The following is a 19,733-nucleotide window of genomic DNA, read 5'->3' on the forward strand; positions in this document are numbered from 1 at the left end:
AATTTTAGTCTTAATTAACATTTCTGCTAGTGTCAATAAATCCTTTCCAACCATAGGAAAACAGTTTTATTGTGTTTGATCTTCAATTTGTATTATTTTTAGTAGTATTTTTGATGTATTTTTTTAAATTACATATGATACTCTGATTTCATATTTAATATCTAATTTTTATTTATTAAAATTCAAGTACGTTTAAATTTCATGTGTTTTAACTATAAACCATAACATAGTTTTTAAAGAATTTTTCAGTATTTAACATAGCAATAACAAGCTGACAGTGTGTTCTTGTGGGAATTTATTTACACAGTAATTACTAAACTGCATGTCATACAATAACATTTATTGCTGTTGCCATAAACCATAATTAATCCTAACAATTGACAACACAGCATTAGGAATGTTTTTCCTCAATTTACAATCATAATGTTCACGTTTACAGATGAATATCACTTCAATTTCTGATATGCAGCATGTTATTATACAAATATTCCATAAAACAATTTAATATAGAACTGAGGAATGTCTGCAGTGTATTATGCCAAACAGTTCATTTTTGTTGTTTTTGTTTTACTAGTTAAAAAAAATCTCAATCATGCAAAGAATAAAGTAAGAGAAGAAGCTTTGTGAATGGTCACTACTTAAAAGTTATCTAAGTTAGTATGAGTGAATTTACTTGCAGCATTTACAAAAGACTTATGAAATTAACAAAAATCATGAACAATATTCCAACTGAAAACAGCATTTGCCAACGTGTTGGAGGAGGAAGGTCCATCCGTTTGAAAAAATAAATAAATTTCATCAGAACTTATTCAAAATTTTATCCAATGGTTAAGTTTCACAAGAAATCACGAAAGGCTACAGATCCTAGTGGAGATTTGTTGCTGGAGATTAAATACTCCAGGCTTTGAAAAAAGTTTAAAATTGTCACACCATAATTACCAATATATAGGTCTATATGATTTGTTTTAAATGTAAACAAAGAAAACTATAGGCATATCTATGTAAATAAACAAGTGTTTCCATAATACACATAACTATATACAAAATTGTTTTGAGAATTTTTGGATTTAGAACAAAAATTTGTTATTCAGATTTGGTTGGTAACCTTATGTTTGGCCTTGTTGTTTAACATGGCTTTGGCAGTCTATATTCATTAATTATTTTAACCATTGGAAGAGCAAATAAAAAAAATATTAGAACTGCTCATGGAGAAGTTCGCATAACTGTTTTGAAACAGCTTCTTTACTTGTTCTTATTGTTAAACGATACATCTAAAAAAAGAAAAAAAAAAGGATTTGTTCAGTATCTTATAAAAAGATTTTTTTATATATTTACTATTTATAGTTTTTTATAGTTTACTATTTACTATTAGTATATTTACTATTTCTTAAAGTAAACCATTGAGTAAAATCATAAGATTTAAACAGACACACAGACACACACCAAAAAACTAGAGGCTAGATAGATATTGGTACAACACTGGTTTCAAGTTAAAGAAATTGACAAACTTTTATAAAGATGTTACATAATTAATAGCATATTATTATAAATTGAAGGAAATCATTACTAACAGAAAAAATATCAACTAAATCAATACAAATGAAATTAAGAATATAAACCAATTACTTTGTTTAACTTATAAATTTTACATAAAACAATATTTAACAAAAGCCCCTGACAAAAGACAAAGTAATCAAACTTAACATGAGGCAGTAATCAAAACCTCCAAAATATCAAGTGGAAAGATGCAAATTTTTTCACAAAAATCAGATCACAAAAATGTAGAAATCTTTCTGTCTAACATCCCTAATTGCTCAGTCTGACCTAACTAAAAAGGAATCAACTACATAACACACTTTGATGTGAGTTCAATATAATGATCTCAGACAGGCTAGTTTGGTGGGTGAAGTAATGACATGACTGCCTCAAGTAGTAAAATGAGCAGTCAAATGTCAATATTCAAAAGAAAAAATCTGAATAGAATGAAGTCCTGTAAATACATTAATATTGTTTATAATATTGTTTATAAATGGTTCATACAAGAATGCTAGTGCTAGAAGCCTAAAAGCAAAGGCAGCAACCATTTTGCCTCAGATGCAAAGGCACTGATCTCACCGACTTAAAAAGTATGAAAATTAAAAAGTTTATTTTGATTCATGAGATAGAAATGAATAATTTACCATGTGCTGATAACACTTTTATTGAAGAAAATGAAAGACTGGTATATGTATTAAATAAAGAAAAGAAATGGACTGATTAGAAATATCAAAAAAACTTGAAAACTTGAACTAAAGTTTGAAAATGTTAATGAGTTTACTTAACTTGGAAACAAAGTAACCTGTGATAGATGCAGAATCCAGATAAAATGAACCTACAAACAATAAATAACTTCTGAAAAAGCAAAATCAATTAGTTCAAATAAATTTTGAAACATCCTCTTTTCTTACTGTGTTATATGGTACAAGACTTAGAGATATTCTAAGAAATATTAGAATTTAAAGTGTATTGCTATACAAAGATTCTGATAGGAGATAGCAGATGATCCCAAATAAAGAACTATATAATAGAAATTTAGATGAAAATCTATTCCAGTAAATCATCAAATGTAAGCTAAAACATTCAATATCTGACATCAATAGTCTGAAACAATTTTGATTGTTTTGAGTTTCAGTTCAATTTTTAATGAAAAACTCAAAATCAGCAGCAGGTATTAAATGTTTTTAAATGTAACAGATAAAGTTTACATACAAAATGTTAACTTTCACAGCCTTTTATCACTTAAGAAATATGGACAAATCATTCCAAAAGATGCTAATCAAACAATAACCTTAAACTTGTGAAAAGGCTGCTCACATAACTTATGATAATTCTCATAAAACAAGATGTACTTTTGTTATTTTATGCTAATTTCAATTGTTACTAAATGGTTTTGAGTTATACAGCATGGGACTCAAAATCACTCCATTTCTACTGTTTGCCACAGCTGTATTTAAAAATCTTCAGAAATACAGAGTATGACAGATTAACCTAACAGATGTTTTGATAATATATATAAATTATTCAATTTACAAAACATTTTATTCACATATATTACAACATAAATCTAATATATTTTAAGTTTGTTATTAATACAGTAGAACCTCGATTATCCGGATTGTTCAAAACAAACAAAAATTTTACGAATTTGCTGATTTGACTTGGCGATTGCGACACTGTTTATGTACGTGATGGAATGCATAACTTTTTTTTGTCCCAACAACGTCTCGCTGGGCACAGTGGTGCTAAACTTTTTAATACATTTTGTGTCGTAATAAAAATATAACTCGACATACATATTTATAAATAATTTATATCCAAATTACATCATTTCTATGGCCAAGGGCAATGTAAGGCATGGGCAACGTGGGCCACCGCCTACAGCCTCGCGGTCCGAGGGGCCTGGAAGATTTATGCATTACTTAAAAGCCATGAACGGGACAAAAAAATTTTACTCGTCATAAAATAAATAGTTTGCATTTTTATGAATAAAAATTTGACAGTTTCAACTGCTTTTTATTTTATAAAATCCATCTTCTTGCACTACCAGAGGACCTTTAAACAATAGGCAGTGTTAGTGCTGGTCAGTCATAGTCCAAATTCAAAACGAACGTTTGTTTCTTGAAAATTTGGTCACGATTTAAATACAGTACAGCATTATTTTTCGATTATCCGGATTTTTCTTTATCCGGACTATCTTCATCCCCAATTAGTCCGGATAATCGAGGGTCTACTGTATGTATTTTTAAAACACATTCAATTTAACAGACTTTTGTAACAACATCCTCAAATTAGTCTGTTAAAGTGAGGATCTACTGTAATGTGATGCCACTATGCTACATTAATATCTTTATCACTAGAACTATTATAAACTTTTATTACAAACTTTATGCAATTTGACATATCTATATTGAACTAATAAATGTTAAAGATTTTCAAAAGGAATTTTATAGAGATTTTATATATTAGCATTACTGCAAAAATGTGGAATATCAACCACCACTACAATAGCTAGTTTTATGAAACCAGGATTAAAAAAATAAACTAATGGACATCTCAAAAACAAATAAGTGTCCTTATTTCTTAAAGACCAGAAAGTAATGATTTTATGTTCAGAAATTTAATGGAAATGTATATAATAAATTATACACAAGTTTGGATAAAACCAAATATAATAAATGTGTGTTGGAAGAAATAAAGATGAAGACTATAGAATATTCCAAAATGTTGGAAGTGAATGCTGTATGTTAAAAAAAACTGTATTCAAAATCAATTTTTTGTAAAAGTTATAGATGGCATAAAGATAGAAGTCTAATTCAGTGTTGTGACACACAACAGAATGATTAATATATAAGCTCAACTGTCAAAACATTCTGCATGTAACAATGAGAAATTAGAAATGGTAATGAAGATGGATTTCTAGTGTTGATCAAATGAAAACCAAAAGGTTTGGATTGGGTCATAAAAAAACTGAAAATTCAATATTGATGAAAAGGTAAAAGCTGACAAGTTTATTAAATATTAAAATTATTATATAAAGGAAATTATAAAATAGTTACTATCTAATCACATAAGAGAATAGAACAGGAGATATCTGAACAAAGGAAATGAGAAAAATAAGCAGTAGATGGAACTCATAAACCAAAATAAAATAAGAAGTTAGAAATATCTTATATTAAAAGTATTAAAAGTGTGTGTAAAAGTTTTTCAGAATCATGCTTAGGCCTCATCCAAACTATTTCCAATTGTTAGTAGCACATAATAGTTGCCATTATGTACTCTACAATAATGGAATACTTAAAGTTTTTACATATGTAAAAACTAATCTTTTCTGACACAGTCCATCCTAAAGATTATTATAATAAAGTTACCTGTGCTTGACGGTTAGGTTCTAGCCTCAATAAACACCCAATCTGGAGTGTACGGGTATTTACAATTCCTGCACCTACAACGTTATCTGGGTTTGGATCAATTCCATCTAAAACTTGAGTGCCGAATCCCAACAACTGCAAAGGTAAAATGTATTTGTGACTAACTATAATCAATGACTAAAAGTAAATCATTTTAATATTTACCTTAGTCTTAATGGAATCTGCATCCATAGGATATTTTGCCTTGAATATTTTTTGTGATTCTTGACATGGACTAAAAGATTTAATAAAAATGTTAATAAAATTCCCCGTGAAAAATTTATTGTGTATTAAAAATTATTTCATTTCTGAAATCAACTTACTTGCTCAAATTTTTCCATCGTGTGAAAAATGCTTCTGAATTCATAACTGTAGGTTCAATGAACTTATTAATGGTTACTGGTAACTTCAATGTCAACTTCTGCTGTGCACCACAATAGCTGAAATCAATTTAATTTCTTTGTAATCACATGCAGTTTTTTTTTTAAATATTTAAAAAACCAACTTAAAATATATCAATGTTAAAAATAGTAAGATAAGAAAAAGACCAGAATAAGTACTTTGTTTATAAGCATAACTTAGTTTATTTTTGAATAAAGGTGTAGAAACCTAACACTCAATATCACCTAGAATAAAATTCAAATATTTAGTTATGCTGAACAGTTTAAAACCAACTACAGTAAAGGTAGGAACACTATTTTCTAAACAAACATGGTAGAAAAATGTTACTGTTCAGAAGATAAGAATGTAATAAATTAGATGGTTGTCAGCAGTGGTGATATTCAGCGGGTTCACACAGGTTTGCCCGAGTCCGTTATTAAAATTTTCAGTTTCCCAAACCTTGTTAAACACACGAAACATTTCTCAGTGGTTTTGTTTTTTTTTAATATATATTAAAATATACGTATTATACTCTGTAATACTACTAAACTAGAGCCTTATACCCCATTCACACCAAGCATTTCAATCTAGATTGTGAGCAAGGTCAGGGACTATGCCTTGGTGTGATCTCGCTCGACCGAAACGAGGTTTAATCATGATCGATTCAAGAGAGTTCTTGAAACTAGATCCAGTCATAAGAGATCCCACAATCTCACGTGCATGAGATAATACAAGATGGTCGTGGAAGACGTGTCGGGCTATGGACAGCGAAATAAAAAAGGATATTGTATTTCGAGAGATGACGACATCTGTCTATTACCAGCAGTGCCATTTGGAGTAAAAAATTTCTCTGCCTTAAAAAAAAAGTCAACAGCACTAATATACTATTGTTACTTGGTCTTCGCCCAGGGCTTGTTACGTTCCAAATACACCATTGATTATTAGATATATTGCAAGAAAAGGTATTATATTTATTTCTAGCCAAAACTTTACATTAAATAACATATATTTTCAGTTTTAAGTGTATCCAAATGGGTGTTGTTTGACATCAGGAAATGAATGAATTTGCTTTCCATTATTTCTTATGGGAAAAAAAATTACTTTGGACTTTAATTGACCTCCTAGAATGAATCATTGAACTTTGAATTAAGTTTGAAGTATGAGGCACCACTGTATTTTATTAAAAAATTAAATGTAACTGAAGTCAAAAATAATTCATTTGAAGATTTAATAACAGTTTTAATAGTTTAGAAAAAATAATAGTTTTTCTAGGTTTAATTCTTAGTCTCACTTTTGTGCCAAGTTACTATTAAAATTCTGTTACTAATTTTAGACAGTCTCAACATACCCTTCAATAAAGTGGAGTAAAATTGAAAACACTTTTATATTTAGTTTTTAAACTATGGTCAACAGAGCCAATAAAATATTGTAACAATTACTTTAAATCAGGAAATTTCTTTAGACAATTAGATGGTATTAGTATGGGAACAGTTTATACATAATTTTGGATCTAATGTATAAGATCTTAGTAGAATTATGTATAATAGATTATAGTGTGCTGATTTTTTATAAATTTTATCATTATGATAATACTCCTATCTAAAGTTGACAAAATATTTAATTTAGCGATGTTTTGCAGATATCAAAATTAGCCAATATTTAGGTTATTTTCATAATTATATTTTTAATATTCAATATAAAACAAAAAAATTGATAAGAATGGCATAAAATTTAGAATAGTCGTGAAAGCATATAGCAAAGAAATAGTTCTCAACATATATAAAGATAGAAAGGGGAATGAAGTCTGAAATGAGATTTTTATATACTTACACACACAAAAGTATATATAATGAAAACATGCTAATTTCAGCAATCAATGTAATCATTACTCAGGTTTCAGATAATATATATAATAAATATATTATTAAACTACAAATATATTTAGTTTAATGATGATAATTTTATTTTAGCATCTTAAAACTATTACTCTCCAACTGAAAACTTTTATTAAATAGACATGGTGCATATAATTTTAATTTTATATAATTTTCTGAACTTAGAATTGATAAATTATGCAAATTTTTAAGCAAAATGTATTAAAATTTCAAGAATATAGCTAATACAAGAATATAATTAAATAATTGACTTCATTTTTCATTGAAATTTGTAAAATTTCAGTTTGCCTGATATGAAATCATTAAAATAATTTTTTTGGGGACATTTTCACTCTAGTGAATTAAAGTAAATTTGAATATATAAGCAGATTTTAAGTTATTTTTTTTAATGTAATATTTTTAAAGTTATGAAGTTTGGCATTTAAGTTTAGGCTGTGATTCATTTTAAACATAACATTAAAACAAAATTCAAGATGTTTGTCCTTTGAAACTTAGTGTAAAGTTGTTATTGATAACAAATTATACAAGAACACTCCTTTTAATAAGGAAAAAAAAGTAGATTTTTCTTCTATAATTTTGAATGGGTATGCATTTCAGGCTTTATGCCCCTCTTCAGTCCTTATTTTATTATGTATATCAGTAAAAACTATATAAGAAATTATAGAATGTATTAAATTATATTTAACCTTCATTACAAAAAATTTTCAAAATATAATTACCTAAAAATAATTATAGTGACAGCTAGAATAACTAATTAAAACTGTGGGGTAAAAATAAGTAAAACTGAAATAAATTAAAAAGTAAATAAATATGATAAAATGTTAAAAATAAGAGGGTATACCTGTAAAAATAAAAATACTTTGGTGAAAATGTATAAAAAATTTGACTAATAAAGGTAGAAACAAAATCCTTAAAACCAGTGAAAGCTGGTTAAAAACATAGTGAAAGCTTTTTCATCTTATCAGGAAGTCTGATCCTTTCTACAATACAGTGGATTAAAAGGGGAGAGGGAAGAAGAACATCTTAAAATGGACTGTCCTTATTTTGGTAGTAATGGTTGACAGATCTCATTGATGATAATGCCAGTGTTTAAATTCATTCTATAAATTTTGTTTAATTCAATAATTTTGATGTTGTCAAGTGAGATCTCGTAACAGGCATGATTGCAGTGTGCGGCAACTGCTGAGTTGGTGTAATTATACTTCACAGCCCTTATATGCTCTCTTATTCTAATTTTTAACATTCTACTCATCTCACCTAAGTAATATTTTGGTTGACACATACAAGTGAAAGTGTAAACTAAATTATTAAACAATACATCTATTTTACTATTAATTGGTTCTTTGATTTTTTAAGAAATTTGAATTTGTTATTCAGTGGGGAGACTAGATTAATAATATATGGTGTTAATATTTTCTGGATATTTTCAAAGCTATCGAGGTATAATCTAGTTTATTATTTGTGTTTTAGGTATCAATTGTTTTATAGCATAATTATATAGCCATTTGTTAATAATTTTGTTAGGGTAGTTATTTAATTAAAAATGTGGTATGTCTGCTTGATTTCTGTTTTGATCCACTATCACTTGTATGTAATTTAATTTTGTTTACACACATTCAATATGTTCTTTTTTTATATATCTGCCTTTATTTTTATTTTCTATTTCAAAACATGTATTATTTTGGATATTAATGGTGTATTGAAGTATAATTTGTAGGTTGGTTAATTTTATGTTATAAACAACAAAGCAGTTGTCAACATAACAAATCATAAAAAATTACACTGAAAAGATTTTTGATAACGTCATCAATTTTTATCATGCAAAGTTCAAGTTTTGGACCAATGCAAGAGTCCATAAAGATGCCATCTACCTAAAAAATTACAGTTACAAATAAAATACTTATTAACTAAAACAAATTCAACAATTTGAGTTATCCATTTGTCACATTTTAAACTATGTAATGCATCTATTATAAACTTTTTATAGATAGAAGGGTACTGTACATATTTTTTATATTCAGGCTCAACATTCTAATATCTTTATTTATACTAAATTTTTGGAGGTTTTCAATAAACTGGTCAGTATTTTTAATACTATTGATTGAATTATCAAATATACTTACAAGGGAACTGTCGGAGTGTCATCTAATAGATTTTAATAAAATTTAGTTAATAATTACGTTAAAAGTATACAAACTCTATGACAAATTTCTAGTATTCACTAAAAGTGTTAATCAGAGTTATTAGCAATCAAATGTCGTACTATTTTATAGTGATTTAACACAAATATGCAAATTTTTAGAAGTGAAAGGGTCGGGGAGGAAGACGGTGATATTACATTTAGAATAAATTCTGGAATTTTCGAAAATGGGAGAAGAATTAATAAAATTTAGTTTAATTACGTAGAAAGTATACAAACTTTATATCAAATTTGTAATGTTTACTAAAAGTGTTAACACAAATATGCAAATTTTTAGTAGTGAAACGGGTCGCGGAGAAAGACGGCGCTATTACATTCATGAATAAATTGTAGTTTTCGAAAATGGGAGAATTAAATGTAAATATTCAAAACATTATAGCAGAATTTAAACGTTTATGTGATAATGTTTGGCCTACAGAAATATTTGTAGGCCTAATATTTCAGACGTTGATAAACAGGTAGCCAAACTGCTTTTTAATGCATTTAGCGATATTTTAAGTAGTTATGTAAGTAGAGATGACGAAGAGTTTTGTCAGATGGAAAATAATAATTTGATTATAGATAGGCCTATTTCAGATAATAAAATAACATGTCTGCTTCTAGAGAAAGAAATTGATAATGCAGACACTGACTGTGAATCAGGATATTCAGATGATGAAAAATTCGATAAGAATATAATCTCAACAAAACGAAAAGAAGAAATTCTTAACTTGCATAAGAAACACCCAAAATGGAAATTACACACATTACAGTTTCCGCTGTACACACATTACAGTTTCTGCTAAAGAATTAAAACGTTTTAGTGATTTATATAAATGGGAAAAACAATTTAAATCTCGAAAGCATAGAATTGAAATGTTAAAAATCATTAAAGAACATACTACACAAATGTTTGACAAAGCTTGAGGCAGCTATAAAATTGTTAAAGGAAATCAATTAAAAATATGGGCATTACAGAAATTTCTTCAACTGAATAGTTCAATTAAATTTACAGCTAGTGATTCTTCGGTTGCAAAATTTAAAAAAGAATATAGATTAGTATCTCGAAAGATTACAAAACTTGTAAATAAAACAGAAATAGTGAACGAAAAGGATATTTTAGTAAAAGCTGCGCAATTTCAAACAACAGTAAAAAATTTATTGCCATCTTATTTACGTAACTTCATATTCAATACGGATCAGTGTGGTTTTTCATACGAAATGATTTCACCAAGAACACTTTCATATAAAGGAGAAAAAAACACTATTGGATTTGCACATTCTCCAAGTAATAAAGTTACGCATTCCTACACTGTTCAATATTCAGTTAATGCTAACGGACAAGTTGTAGGTAATGTATTTATTTGCTTACAAGAGGCTCATGGAACCTTTGGACCTAGAGTTCAAGCATCGCTGTTCAATGCCCCAAACGTAACTGTTACAGCTAGCTCATCTGGCAAATTATCTACAGCAATTATTACAAACTATGTAAAAGACATATTATCTCCAAATATAACAGAAAACTCTTTATTAATAATTGACTCATGGAGTGGACAAACAAATATTAATATTTATAATACAGTATTTCAAACATCTACAAATCAAAATTCATGCGAAACATTAATTATTCCACCAAAGTGTACTGTACGTCTATATGCCAACCTTTAGATGTCGGATTTCATAGACAAAACTTTTAGCTAAAGAAATTTTAAATGCTATACAATTATTCTGTAATGATTCTTCGATGAAATTGTTTTGGACAACTAGAAATGGCATTATAAAATTCCATTCGATTCTTCATCATCAATTATCTGCGCCAATATTTAATAATTTGATTAAACATGCATGGTTCGCTTCTGGACTCATAAATGAAAAGTGTCAATTCTTAAATGTAAAACAAGTTTGTTTTTCTTTTTTAAACACTGACAGTTTAAATTGTGTCGAGAGTAATTGTGAAAATCTTCGATTTGTTAAATGTGCACGATGCCAACAGATTCTTTGTTTATTTTGCTTTGTTGAAAAATATCATGTAAATAGTTGCCCATCTAATAATTTGTGAATATAATAACTTTTAAATATATCTATTAAAATGTATTTATTTATTACGTTTCGATTGTTTTCTTTATATTTATTCTATCAATACTTTTATATTAAATTTCATTGTTAAACTAGTATATATATCTAATCTTTTATAATATTTATTTGAGTTTCCTTATTGAGTTCCTATTTCCTTCTTCTACTCTGTAAATGTAATACAGTGATACCTCTGTTTTCGTAGTGTTTAATACTAAAAAAAATTAAGAAATTAATATAAAATGAGTATAAAAAACTAATACAATGGTCTCCGAAACAGAATCGCCATCTAACTGTTTTTGATTGATCGAAATTAATAATAACTGTTCGGCCTCTTCAATTGTTTGCGGTCTCTGTTTCATTAGCACATTTACGCCTTTCGCTACATTAGCCTCCTTTTTGCTTCCTTTTTCGCCACAACGAAACTTATCGTGGATGCCGACTTCCCGTACAGTACATGCGACCGATTTCAGCAATCTTAATGCCGGTCACGTATTTTTTAATGATTTCCTTCAACTCGATCGTGTTCCTGGCCTTGTTCGAAGGGCTACTGGCTCTGGAAACTTTCTTTGGTCCCACGATGGAACTAAAAAGAATGGAAGCAATGGAATTGTTTGGCTAGACGCGCGGAGTAATGCTTGTACAGCAAACACCGCCACGATGACTTGTTAGCAGAAAAATGCGTGGGTCGCTCTTTGTTTTCGCAAAATTAGCAACGAGATCATGTGACACTCCGACGAAATCCGAGGCAATTTTTTTGCAAAAAATGACGAAAACCAAAGTCAACGAAAATCGAGGTATTACTGTATCTTCCTCCGCGACCCTTTCACTACTAAAAATTTTCATATTTGTGTTAAACTACTATAAAATAGTACGACATTTGATTGCTATTAATCCTGATTAACACTTTTAGTAAACATTACAAATTTAATATAGAGTTTGTATACTTTTAACGTAATTAAACTAAATTTTATTAATTCTTCTCCCATTTCTGAAAATTCCAGCATTTATTCTAAATGTAATATCGCCGTCTTCCTCCGCGACCATTTCACTTCTAAAAATTTGCATATTTGTGTTAAACTACTATAAAATAGTATGACATTTGATTGCTAATAACTCTGATTAACACTTTTAGTGAATACTAGAAATTTATCATAGAGTTTGTATAGTTTTAACATAATTATTAACTAAATTTTATTAAAATCTATTAGATGACACTCCGACAGTTCCCTTGTTAGTTTAATTTTAAGGAATTTCTCTAAGTTGTAAAGTACATAAAATTTAATGTCAACTAGTGAATGGTATAATTCACTTATTTTGGTTTTTACTCTGATGTTGAGCCTGGGTATTCTCTAGTTATAATCTAGTATATTAAATTTGTTTACATTGAAATTAGATTTTTAAATTTTTAACCATTTTTTCTAAGCTTTCATGTATGTTTAATGTTGGATCTTCAGTTAAACTATAATAGTATGAAGGTAAGATAAAGTATTTTAAAAAATGTTTAAAAGTAAGTAAATAAAGTTTACTTATTTTACCCCATGGTTTTAATTAGTTATTCGCCTGTCACCATAATTATTTTTACATAATTATATTTTGAAAATTTTTTGTACACGCATGTTAAATATAATTTAATAAAATATGTAAGAAATTACAGAATGTATTATATATATTGGTCAAAACTAAGGACTGAAGAGGGGCATAGAGCTCAAAATGCATATCTATTCTAAATTATAGAAAATAATTTTTTTTTCCATCAAAAGAAGTGCCCCTGTATGATTTGTTCTCAATAGCAACTTTATGCTAAGTTCAAAGGACACAACTAATTGAAAGCAGTAAGCAATCTAGTACTAAAATTCAAGTTGGCCATGACAACTAATTAAACCGGTTTATGTCAATTGGATTGTTTGCTGTTAATAGTTAGGTTCTGAAAAAAATTTTACTTAAAACAAATATTAACTAAAACCTAAATAAATGCTTTATTGTTCCTATGTTACCAATCATCTTGTGTAAACTGCTTGCAAGAGAATCAATCATTCCTTACAAAATTTGTTCCAAAGATCAGACAAACAAGATTATACAAGAAATAAATTTACTGCTAACTTTAAAAAGTATTTCCAACAGTGCAATGAGCAAGTGAAAAATATTAGTTTATAAACAAACTTTTACATTCTAATTTGTGGTTTCTTCTAAATTCAGTCCTGAAACTTAATTGTTAAACCTTGCCCAAAATTTTCATAAAGTAAAAAAATTTAAATTTCTTCTAACAAATTATTGATAAAACTCACACAAACTGGATAACTAATATTGGGAGCTCAATAAATTCATCAATACATTCTACATTCAACAATTGCTGAACTTGAGCACCTACATCAATAACAGTTTCTACAGGTTTCACCTGAATATTTAATTCTAAAAACATTAAGGAAATTCATTTTTTTAAGCATAATATATATATATAATTTTCTTAAGTTTTATTTTTGTATTTACATATAAAAGTACAAAACAATTATTTACTGTTTCATGAGGAAAACAAAACTAAAAAAATTGTTCTTAAAGGATACTGTTAGAAAGTTCTCCTGGTGTCGATATATTTGGCAAGAAGCTTTGAAGTTGGAAAGAAGTTTTATTACCATAGAATATACCCACTCGTCCAAGATTTTTACGATATTCTGTTTTAATTCCTATCTGAATCAGATCATTCTCAAACATAACCCCATTCTGTTTGCACAATAATCTGAAAAGAAAGTTTATTAAAATTAAAGTAATAAAAAGGTGTGTTAAATTTAAAATGTTACCTTTTCAATCCTTCTTCGTTACTGACAATAATGCCGCTAGCAGTTTCTGGAGGTGTTGACGGAACAGTAGAATTTGGTGGAGAGCCTATTGAATCACCAAATACATCAACGAGAAGATCCATTCCACCTGCATTATTTGTGGGTGGATTTGAGAAGTTTGCAGCCGACTGGTTAGCATTTTCACCTGACAGTCCTAAAAGATCCATTGTAGCATTGACTGTTGGAGCTGGCACCTAAAATTAAAATTGTTATTGTAATCTTATTTTATTCCATTATAAGATCTTATTCTAATTATTTTAAAATTCAAATGGAAAAAATAATAACACAGTATATCCTTATTGAATTTTGTTTCATTTCCTCAATTTTTATCTTGAATTATAGAGAATGCTTGATATCAATGTTTAGGCATCTTTATATGTAAATTTTATTACATGTGATAGATACTAAAAGTAATCATCACCAAGAAAATATTCAAGTTGAAAAGAAATAGAAATTTCATGACGACAATATTTTAATATAAAGAAATAAACTTTTGTAAAAATTTAATTAGACAATTGATACGTTTGTAATTAAAATTAAAAATTGTTCTAAATAAATTTTACAAGTATTAAGATATAGACAATGATAAATCATACCGAATTAACCAAATCACCAGTATGGCCAACAGTATTAACAATTGCAGAAGGTGATTGATGTTCTTTTGTCGGTGCTTCTGTCATTCCAGGTTTCTTTTTTTTCAGTACGGCCAATATGGAAGATTCTCGTTCAGGGAATGGAGGCATTTCTTCCAAAACTGTTGCCTGAAAAACATCATTAATGAGTAATACCATAAGACAGATTTTACAGTTCTTGTATTTTTATTTTCCCAGCTGTTATATTCTAACATAAAAAATATGGTGATAGATCAAATTTTTACTGCTTCTTTGCATTTCTTGACCTTGACATGCAAGGAGCCTAAAAATGTAACCCTTACAAAACTGTGTGCACATCTATTTCCAATCTTCTCAGAACTGGATAAATCAAAAATTTTAGAACTTGGCAGGTTTATTTTTATACATGGGGCATTAATGTTATTAAATTTTGATAGTTGAAGGTCAAGGAAGTGGGGAGATAGAGGGAGTTGTAATATCTTGAGTGGGATTAGGCAAAATTACTTGTTATTAGCCTTTACAATTTATTTAAAAATTCACCCCTACACAAAGAATAAGCCTTGTCTCTTGATAATTATGTAAATCTGTCTTTTCCCTAACCATGTATTCAATTAAGAGTTAGATACATGTAGCACAACTACTTTTGAAAAGATTTCTATTTTACATGTATCCTACATATTTTCAATTTCCCCCCCACTAAATATTTTTAGCTTTTCAGTATTTCTTGTTTCTGTAGATGCCATTAATGACTTCATTTTGACTTTGGTTCAATGAATAAACACCCATTTCATTCACAGCAATCACTATTTTAGTGGTGGTGGACAAGCATTGAAAGTCAACTTTAGTGGAATTGAATCTATAGTAATATTTACCATAAAAACTTAAACTTTGTTTCAATGTTTTCCTGTGGCAAGTCACAAACAAAATCTATTAGTCATTTTGACTTAAAAAACAAATATTGGTCAAGCCATTTAAATATATCTAATTTGTTGAGTGGAAGCAAATAGAAGTCAGAACATCTATCTTATTTACAGTAGGAAATATTTGACAATGGATCTCCTCCTCACAAACAATAAAACCCCCAAACAAATACATAAATAATAAAAGGTATAATAAATAAAGCACAAGATAAAAAAAAAATTATATAGTAATCCTTTACCAGCCTTCTTAAAATGATAGAAATCAACATGGAGTAAGAATTCAAAATATTGGTATTTTGAGAGATGCAACAGAAATAGAATCTGAGATAATGATAGTCTAAAATAGATGGATGGATGGAATGTTGCAAGTTTCGTAAGGAAACTGAAATGAAGCTAATTGAACACACGACATTATAGTATAATAAAATATTTAATATGTTCATTAAATAAGGGGAATCTCAATCTTGACCTAACAATACTTGGATGAGTAAAAAGCAAGTTAAAATATATCTTACTTTAAATAAATTCTGTAAGTTCTTTAGAAATTTTGTCCAGAAGGGAAAGGGCAGCCATAGTATAGATCAGTAAGCAATACTCTATAATAAATTGAAAGATGATGTAGAAGATGGAATGTAATAAAATTTTAAGGATAAAGGGTAGAGAAAAAACACCACAGAATGTGCGTCAAATAGCAAAAAATTTAATTACAGTATTATGTGGCATTTGAAAGTAAGCTTGTCAAAAATGATGACAAGATCATTTAAAGATTTGATATTTATTTACAATTAGCAAATAAGTTGAAAGGCAATTCATGTTTAATGAATAGCACATAGCAGTTTTCGAATATTGATTTTTAGGTTGGCTTTTCAAATAGGTCAGACAACAAGTTAAGATCAGTTTGGAGAGTAACAGTCTGGTTAATTCATTTTATATCAGCATACACTATAACTAAGGTGACCATACATCCTTTATTTAAGAGGACAGTCCTTTATTTAAGAGGACAGTCCTTTATTTCACTGCTCTGTCCTCTAACTTTATTTATTTTCTAAAATAGGCATTTTGTCCTTTATTTTGTAAAGTTGATGCAAAGTTTAAAAAATTTTTTTTTAATATATTGAACAAGTTAGTTTCGTGTACGCCATCACGACCAGTGTTGTCATCGTGTCGTGCATTGCTACATAGAGCGCGGTAGTGCAGTGTGTCGCCAATTGAATGGCTCTTTGAAACTACCAGGGGGTGGACACACTTATGAGGATTTTTGCGATAGTTTAACTCTCTAATTGGTGGATAATACACTTGGAGCATTGGTGAGCATTTGTCGCCACTTGTCAGCAATCTTTGGGGGCTCGAGCATGCGACATTTTTACTGTTGAGTTTCCCTTCTCTTTATAGTACACTCCTTTTCTCTGGACAGTACACACGTGGACCTTGCATCAGTTACTACACTTTTACGCAACGTTAATTAGTTACACAGGGACTGCATGTGAGTTTTTAGTCTATTATTTCTAATTTTTCGCATTTAGGTATTACAAAATTTATATTTTGTAGACCATTTATAATGGCACCCAAAAGAATTTTTAATCAAACGTTACAAGAAGAATTTTCATTTATTAAAAAAGGAATAACGGATAGTGACGTCAAATGCAACAAATGTTTAGCCAGCTTTAATATTGTAAATAGTGGCAGATCAGCAATTACAAAACATATTCATACAGCAAAACACAAAGAAGCGGACATACGGACTTCAACAAACAAATCGTTAAACCATTTTTCGTTAATAAAAATTCCGATGACAACCTAAAGGCTTTAGCACTAAAAGAGGCATCTTGGTGTTATCACTCAATACAACATAACTATTCATTTCAATCAAGTGACTGCTCTTCTAAATTAATTAAGAAATGTTTTGAGGAAAAATAATCTTGTGCAAGAACGAAAATGGAAACAATCATTTGTAATGTTTTCGCACCATGTTCTTTTGAATCAATTAAAACTGACTTAAGCAAAACAAATTATATAACTATTTATTCGGATTGTTTGAATCATGGTAATACTAAATTGTGCACAATTCTGGTCAGATATTTTTTAGCCAATTCTGGTGTCAGAGTAAAAGTTTTGAATATAAATAATCTTTCTAGAGAAACTTAGATATATTAACAAATTGCATCAAGGAATCACTCAAAATTTGAAATTAGTAATAAATTTCTTGTTTTGTGTGCTGACAATACCAACAGCAATTTTGATGGTTCCCAGTGAAAAGGAAATAATAATGTTTTATTTAAGATGCAACAATCAAGTAAACATAAATTGATAGGAGTTAATTGTGTTGCCCACATATTGAACAACTGTGTAAGCACTGCTGTAGATTGTCTTCCGATAGATATTGAAGTGACATTGGTAAAAATTTATTCATATTTCTATATTTACACAATACAAGTAGAAGATTTGAAAGAATTCTGTGATGACACAGAGGTTCAATATAAAAAGCTTCTTGGTTACAGCAAAACACGCTGGCTAACTCTTACCAGCTTTAGATAGAATTTTACAACTATTTAATCCATTAAAATCATACCTTTTGAATCTGGAAAAATGTCCCACAATTCTGAAAAACTTTTTCAATGAAACATACGTAAATATATTCGATGGTGAATTATTTAATGAAGTTTCGTGTGTAAAAAAAATATGTCACAAACGAAAAGATCGATAAATGGCGACAGAATAACAAGCCCTGCCATCAAAGGTGGGTTGAGATTTTTGAACATTTTACAGCAAAAGAAATTGCTTTCAAAAACATCTGTAAAATTGTAGAATTTTCTTTGTGTTCCTGGATCAAATGCCCCCGTCGAATGAATATTTTCATTGGTAAATAATATGTGGACAAATGATAAAAACCCAGTTAAAGTAAGCACATTAGAAGCAGGTATTTCCGTCAAATACAACTTTCAAATGAACTGTATGGAATTTTACGACTTTTCAAAGCATGAACCGACGCTATTAAAAAAAATTAATTCTGAAAAGTATCAAAATTAATGTTATTTAAATTTTTACAATGTGTATGTATGTGTAATAATTAAGATTGTTTAAAATTTTAATGTATGCATTGTTGTATGCTACTATTTTCATAATAAATGTTATAAACTTATGAATGTTAAGGTATTTTTTTTATTTTCTTCAATATGTCTTTTATTTTCCCCAAAAAAATATGGTCACTAACTATAACAGATGATTTAAGTTAACTGAATATGTTCTCAATAAAAATTGTAAAAAAGATTGCTTAGGACGAAACCTTATTGGATACCACTGATTGAAAGAAAAATAATAATAATAAAATAAATCAAAAAAAAAATCAAGGAATTCAAATCTCTTATTTTGATTGTAAAGAAATGTGAAAGAAAGTAATTGTTAAAACACCAAGAATGATGTATGGGATCTACAGTATGCCAAACTGAGTCTCCTACTTTATTGACAAGACGATAGTCTTGTCAATAAAGACGGTAGTCTTACAAGACGGTAGTCAAACAAGACGATAGTCTTGTCTATAAAACAGTACTGCTGGTTCATGTTACCAGATTATAGGTATGAAGGAGTACATGTCAAGAGTTGATATTTGGCACAGAATATTAGGTGCCCAAATAATTTGCTAATAAATAAAATCCAGACTTGTTAGTAGTAAGGAGACCGAGAACAGAGTCAAAATGAAATACAAAATGGCGGCCCTCTTCTACAAACAGGCAAAATAGGCACCTCACCCCACCGAAGTCAGGTGGGGAGAGTACCACCCGCAGTCATTCTAGGAAGTGAACTCTGATCTTAGGACTGATCATGTAGTATTTTCTTTGTTAAATGAAATTTGTAATCTAATTTTGTAAATTTGGAACTGCTTCAAATATGACG

At 28.7% G+C, this 19,733-nt stretch overlaps 1 protein-coding gene across 1 annotated transcript in view; it reads right to left on the reverse strand.

The window, feature by feature from the left end:
- Nucleotides 1-319: 319 nt before the first annotated feature.
- Nucleotides 320-19,733, reverse strand: part of AP-2alpha (adaptor protein complex 2, subunit alpha) — an 86,658-nt gene continuing 67,244 nt past the window's right edge. The window contains exons 18-25 of the mRNA XM_067273588.1: nt 14,908-15,072; nt 14,273-14,505; nt 14,039-14,211; nt 13,763-13,886; nt 5,270-5,386; nt 5,112-5,181; nt 4,908-5,042; nt 320-1,271 (exon numbers count right to left, since the gene is read on the reverse strand). Of these exons, the coding sequence (XP_067129689.1) occupies nt 1,194-1,271; nt 4,908-5,042; nt 5,112-5,181; nt 5,270-5,386; nt 13,763-13,886; nt 14,039-14,211; nt 14,273-14,505; nt 14,908-15,072 (1,095 nt within the window). The 3' untranslated portion in view covers nt 320-1,193. The remainder of the gene's footprint in view (nt 1,272-4,907; nt 5,043-5,111; nt 5,182-5,269; nt 5,387-13,762; nt 13,887-14,038; nt 14,212-14,272; nt 14,506-14,907; nt 15,073-19,733) is intronic.

Source organism: Centruroides vittatus, unplaced genomic scaffold (genome assembly GCF_030686945.1).
Source record: "Centruroides vittatus isolate TY-2023 unplaced genomic scaffold, ASM3068694v2 contig_484, whole genome shotgun sequence".
Taxonomy (NCBI): domain Eukaryota; kingdom Metazoa; phylum Arthropoda; class Arachnida; order Scorpiones; family Buthidae; genus Centruroides; species Centruroides vittatus.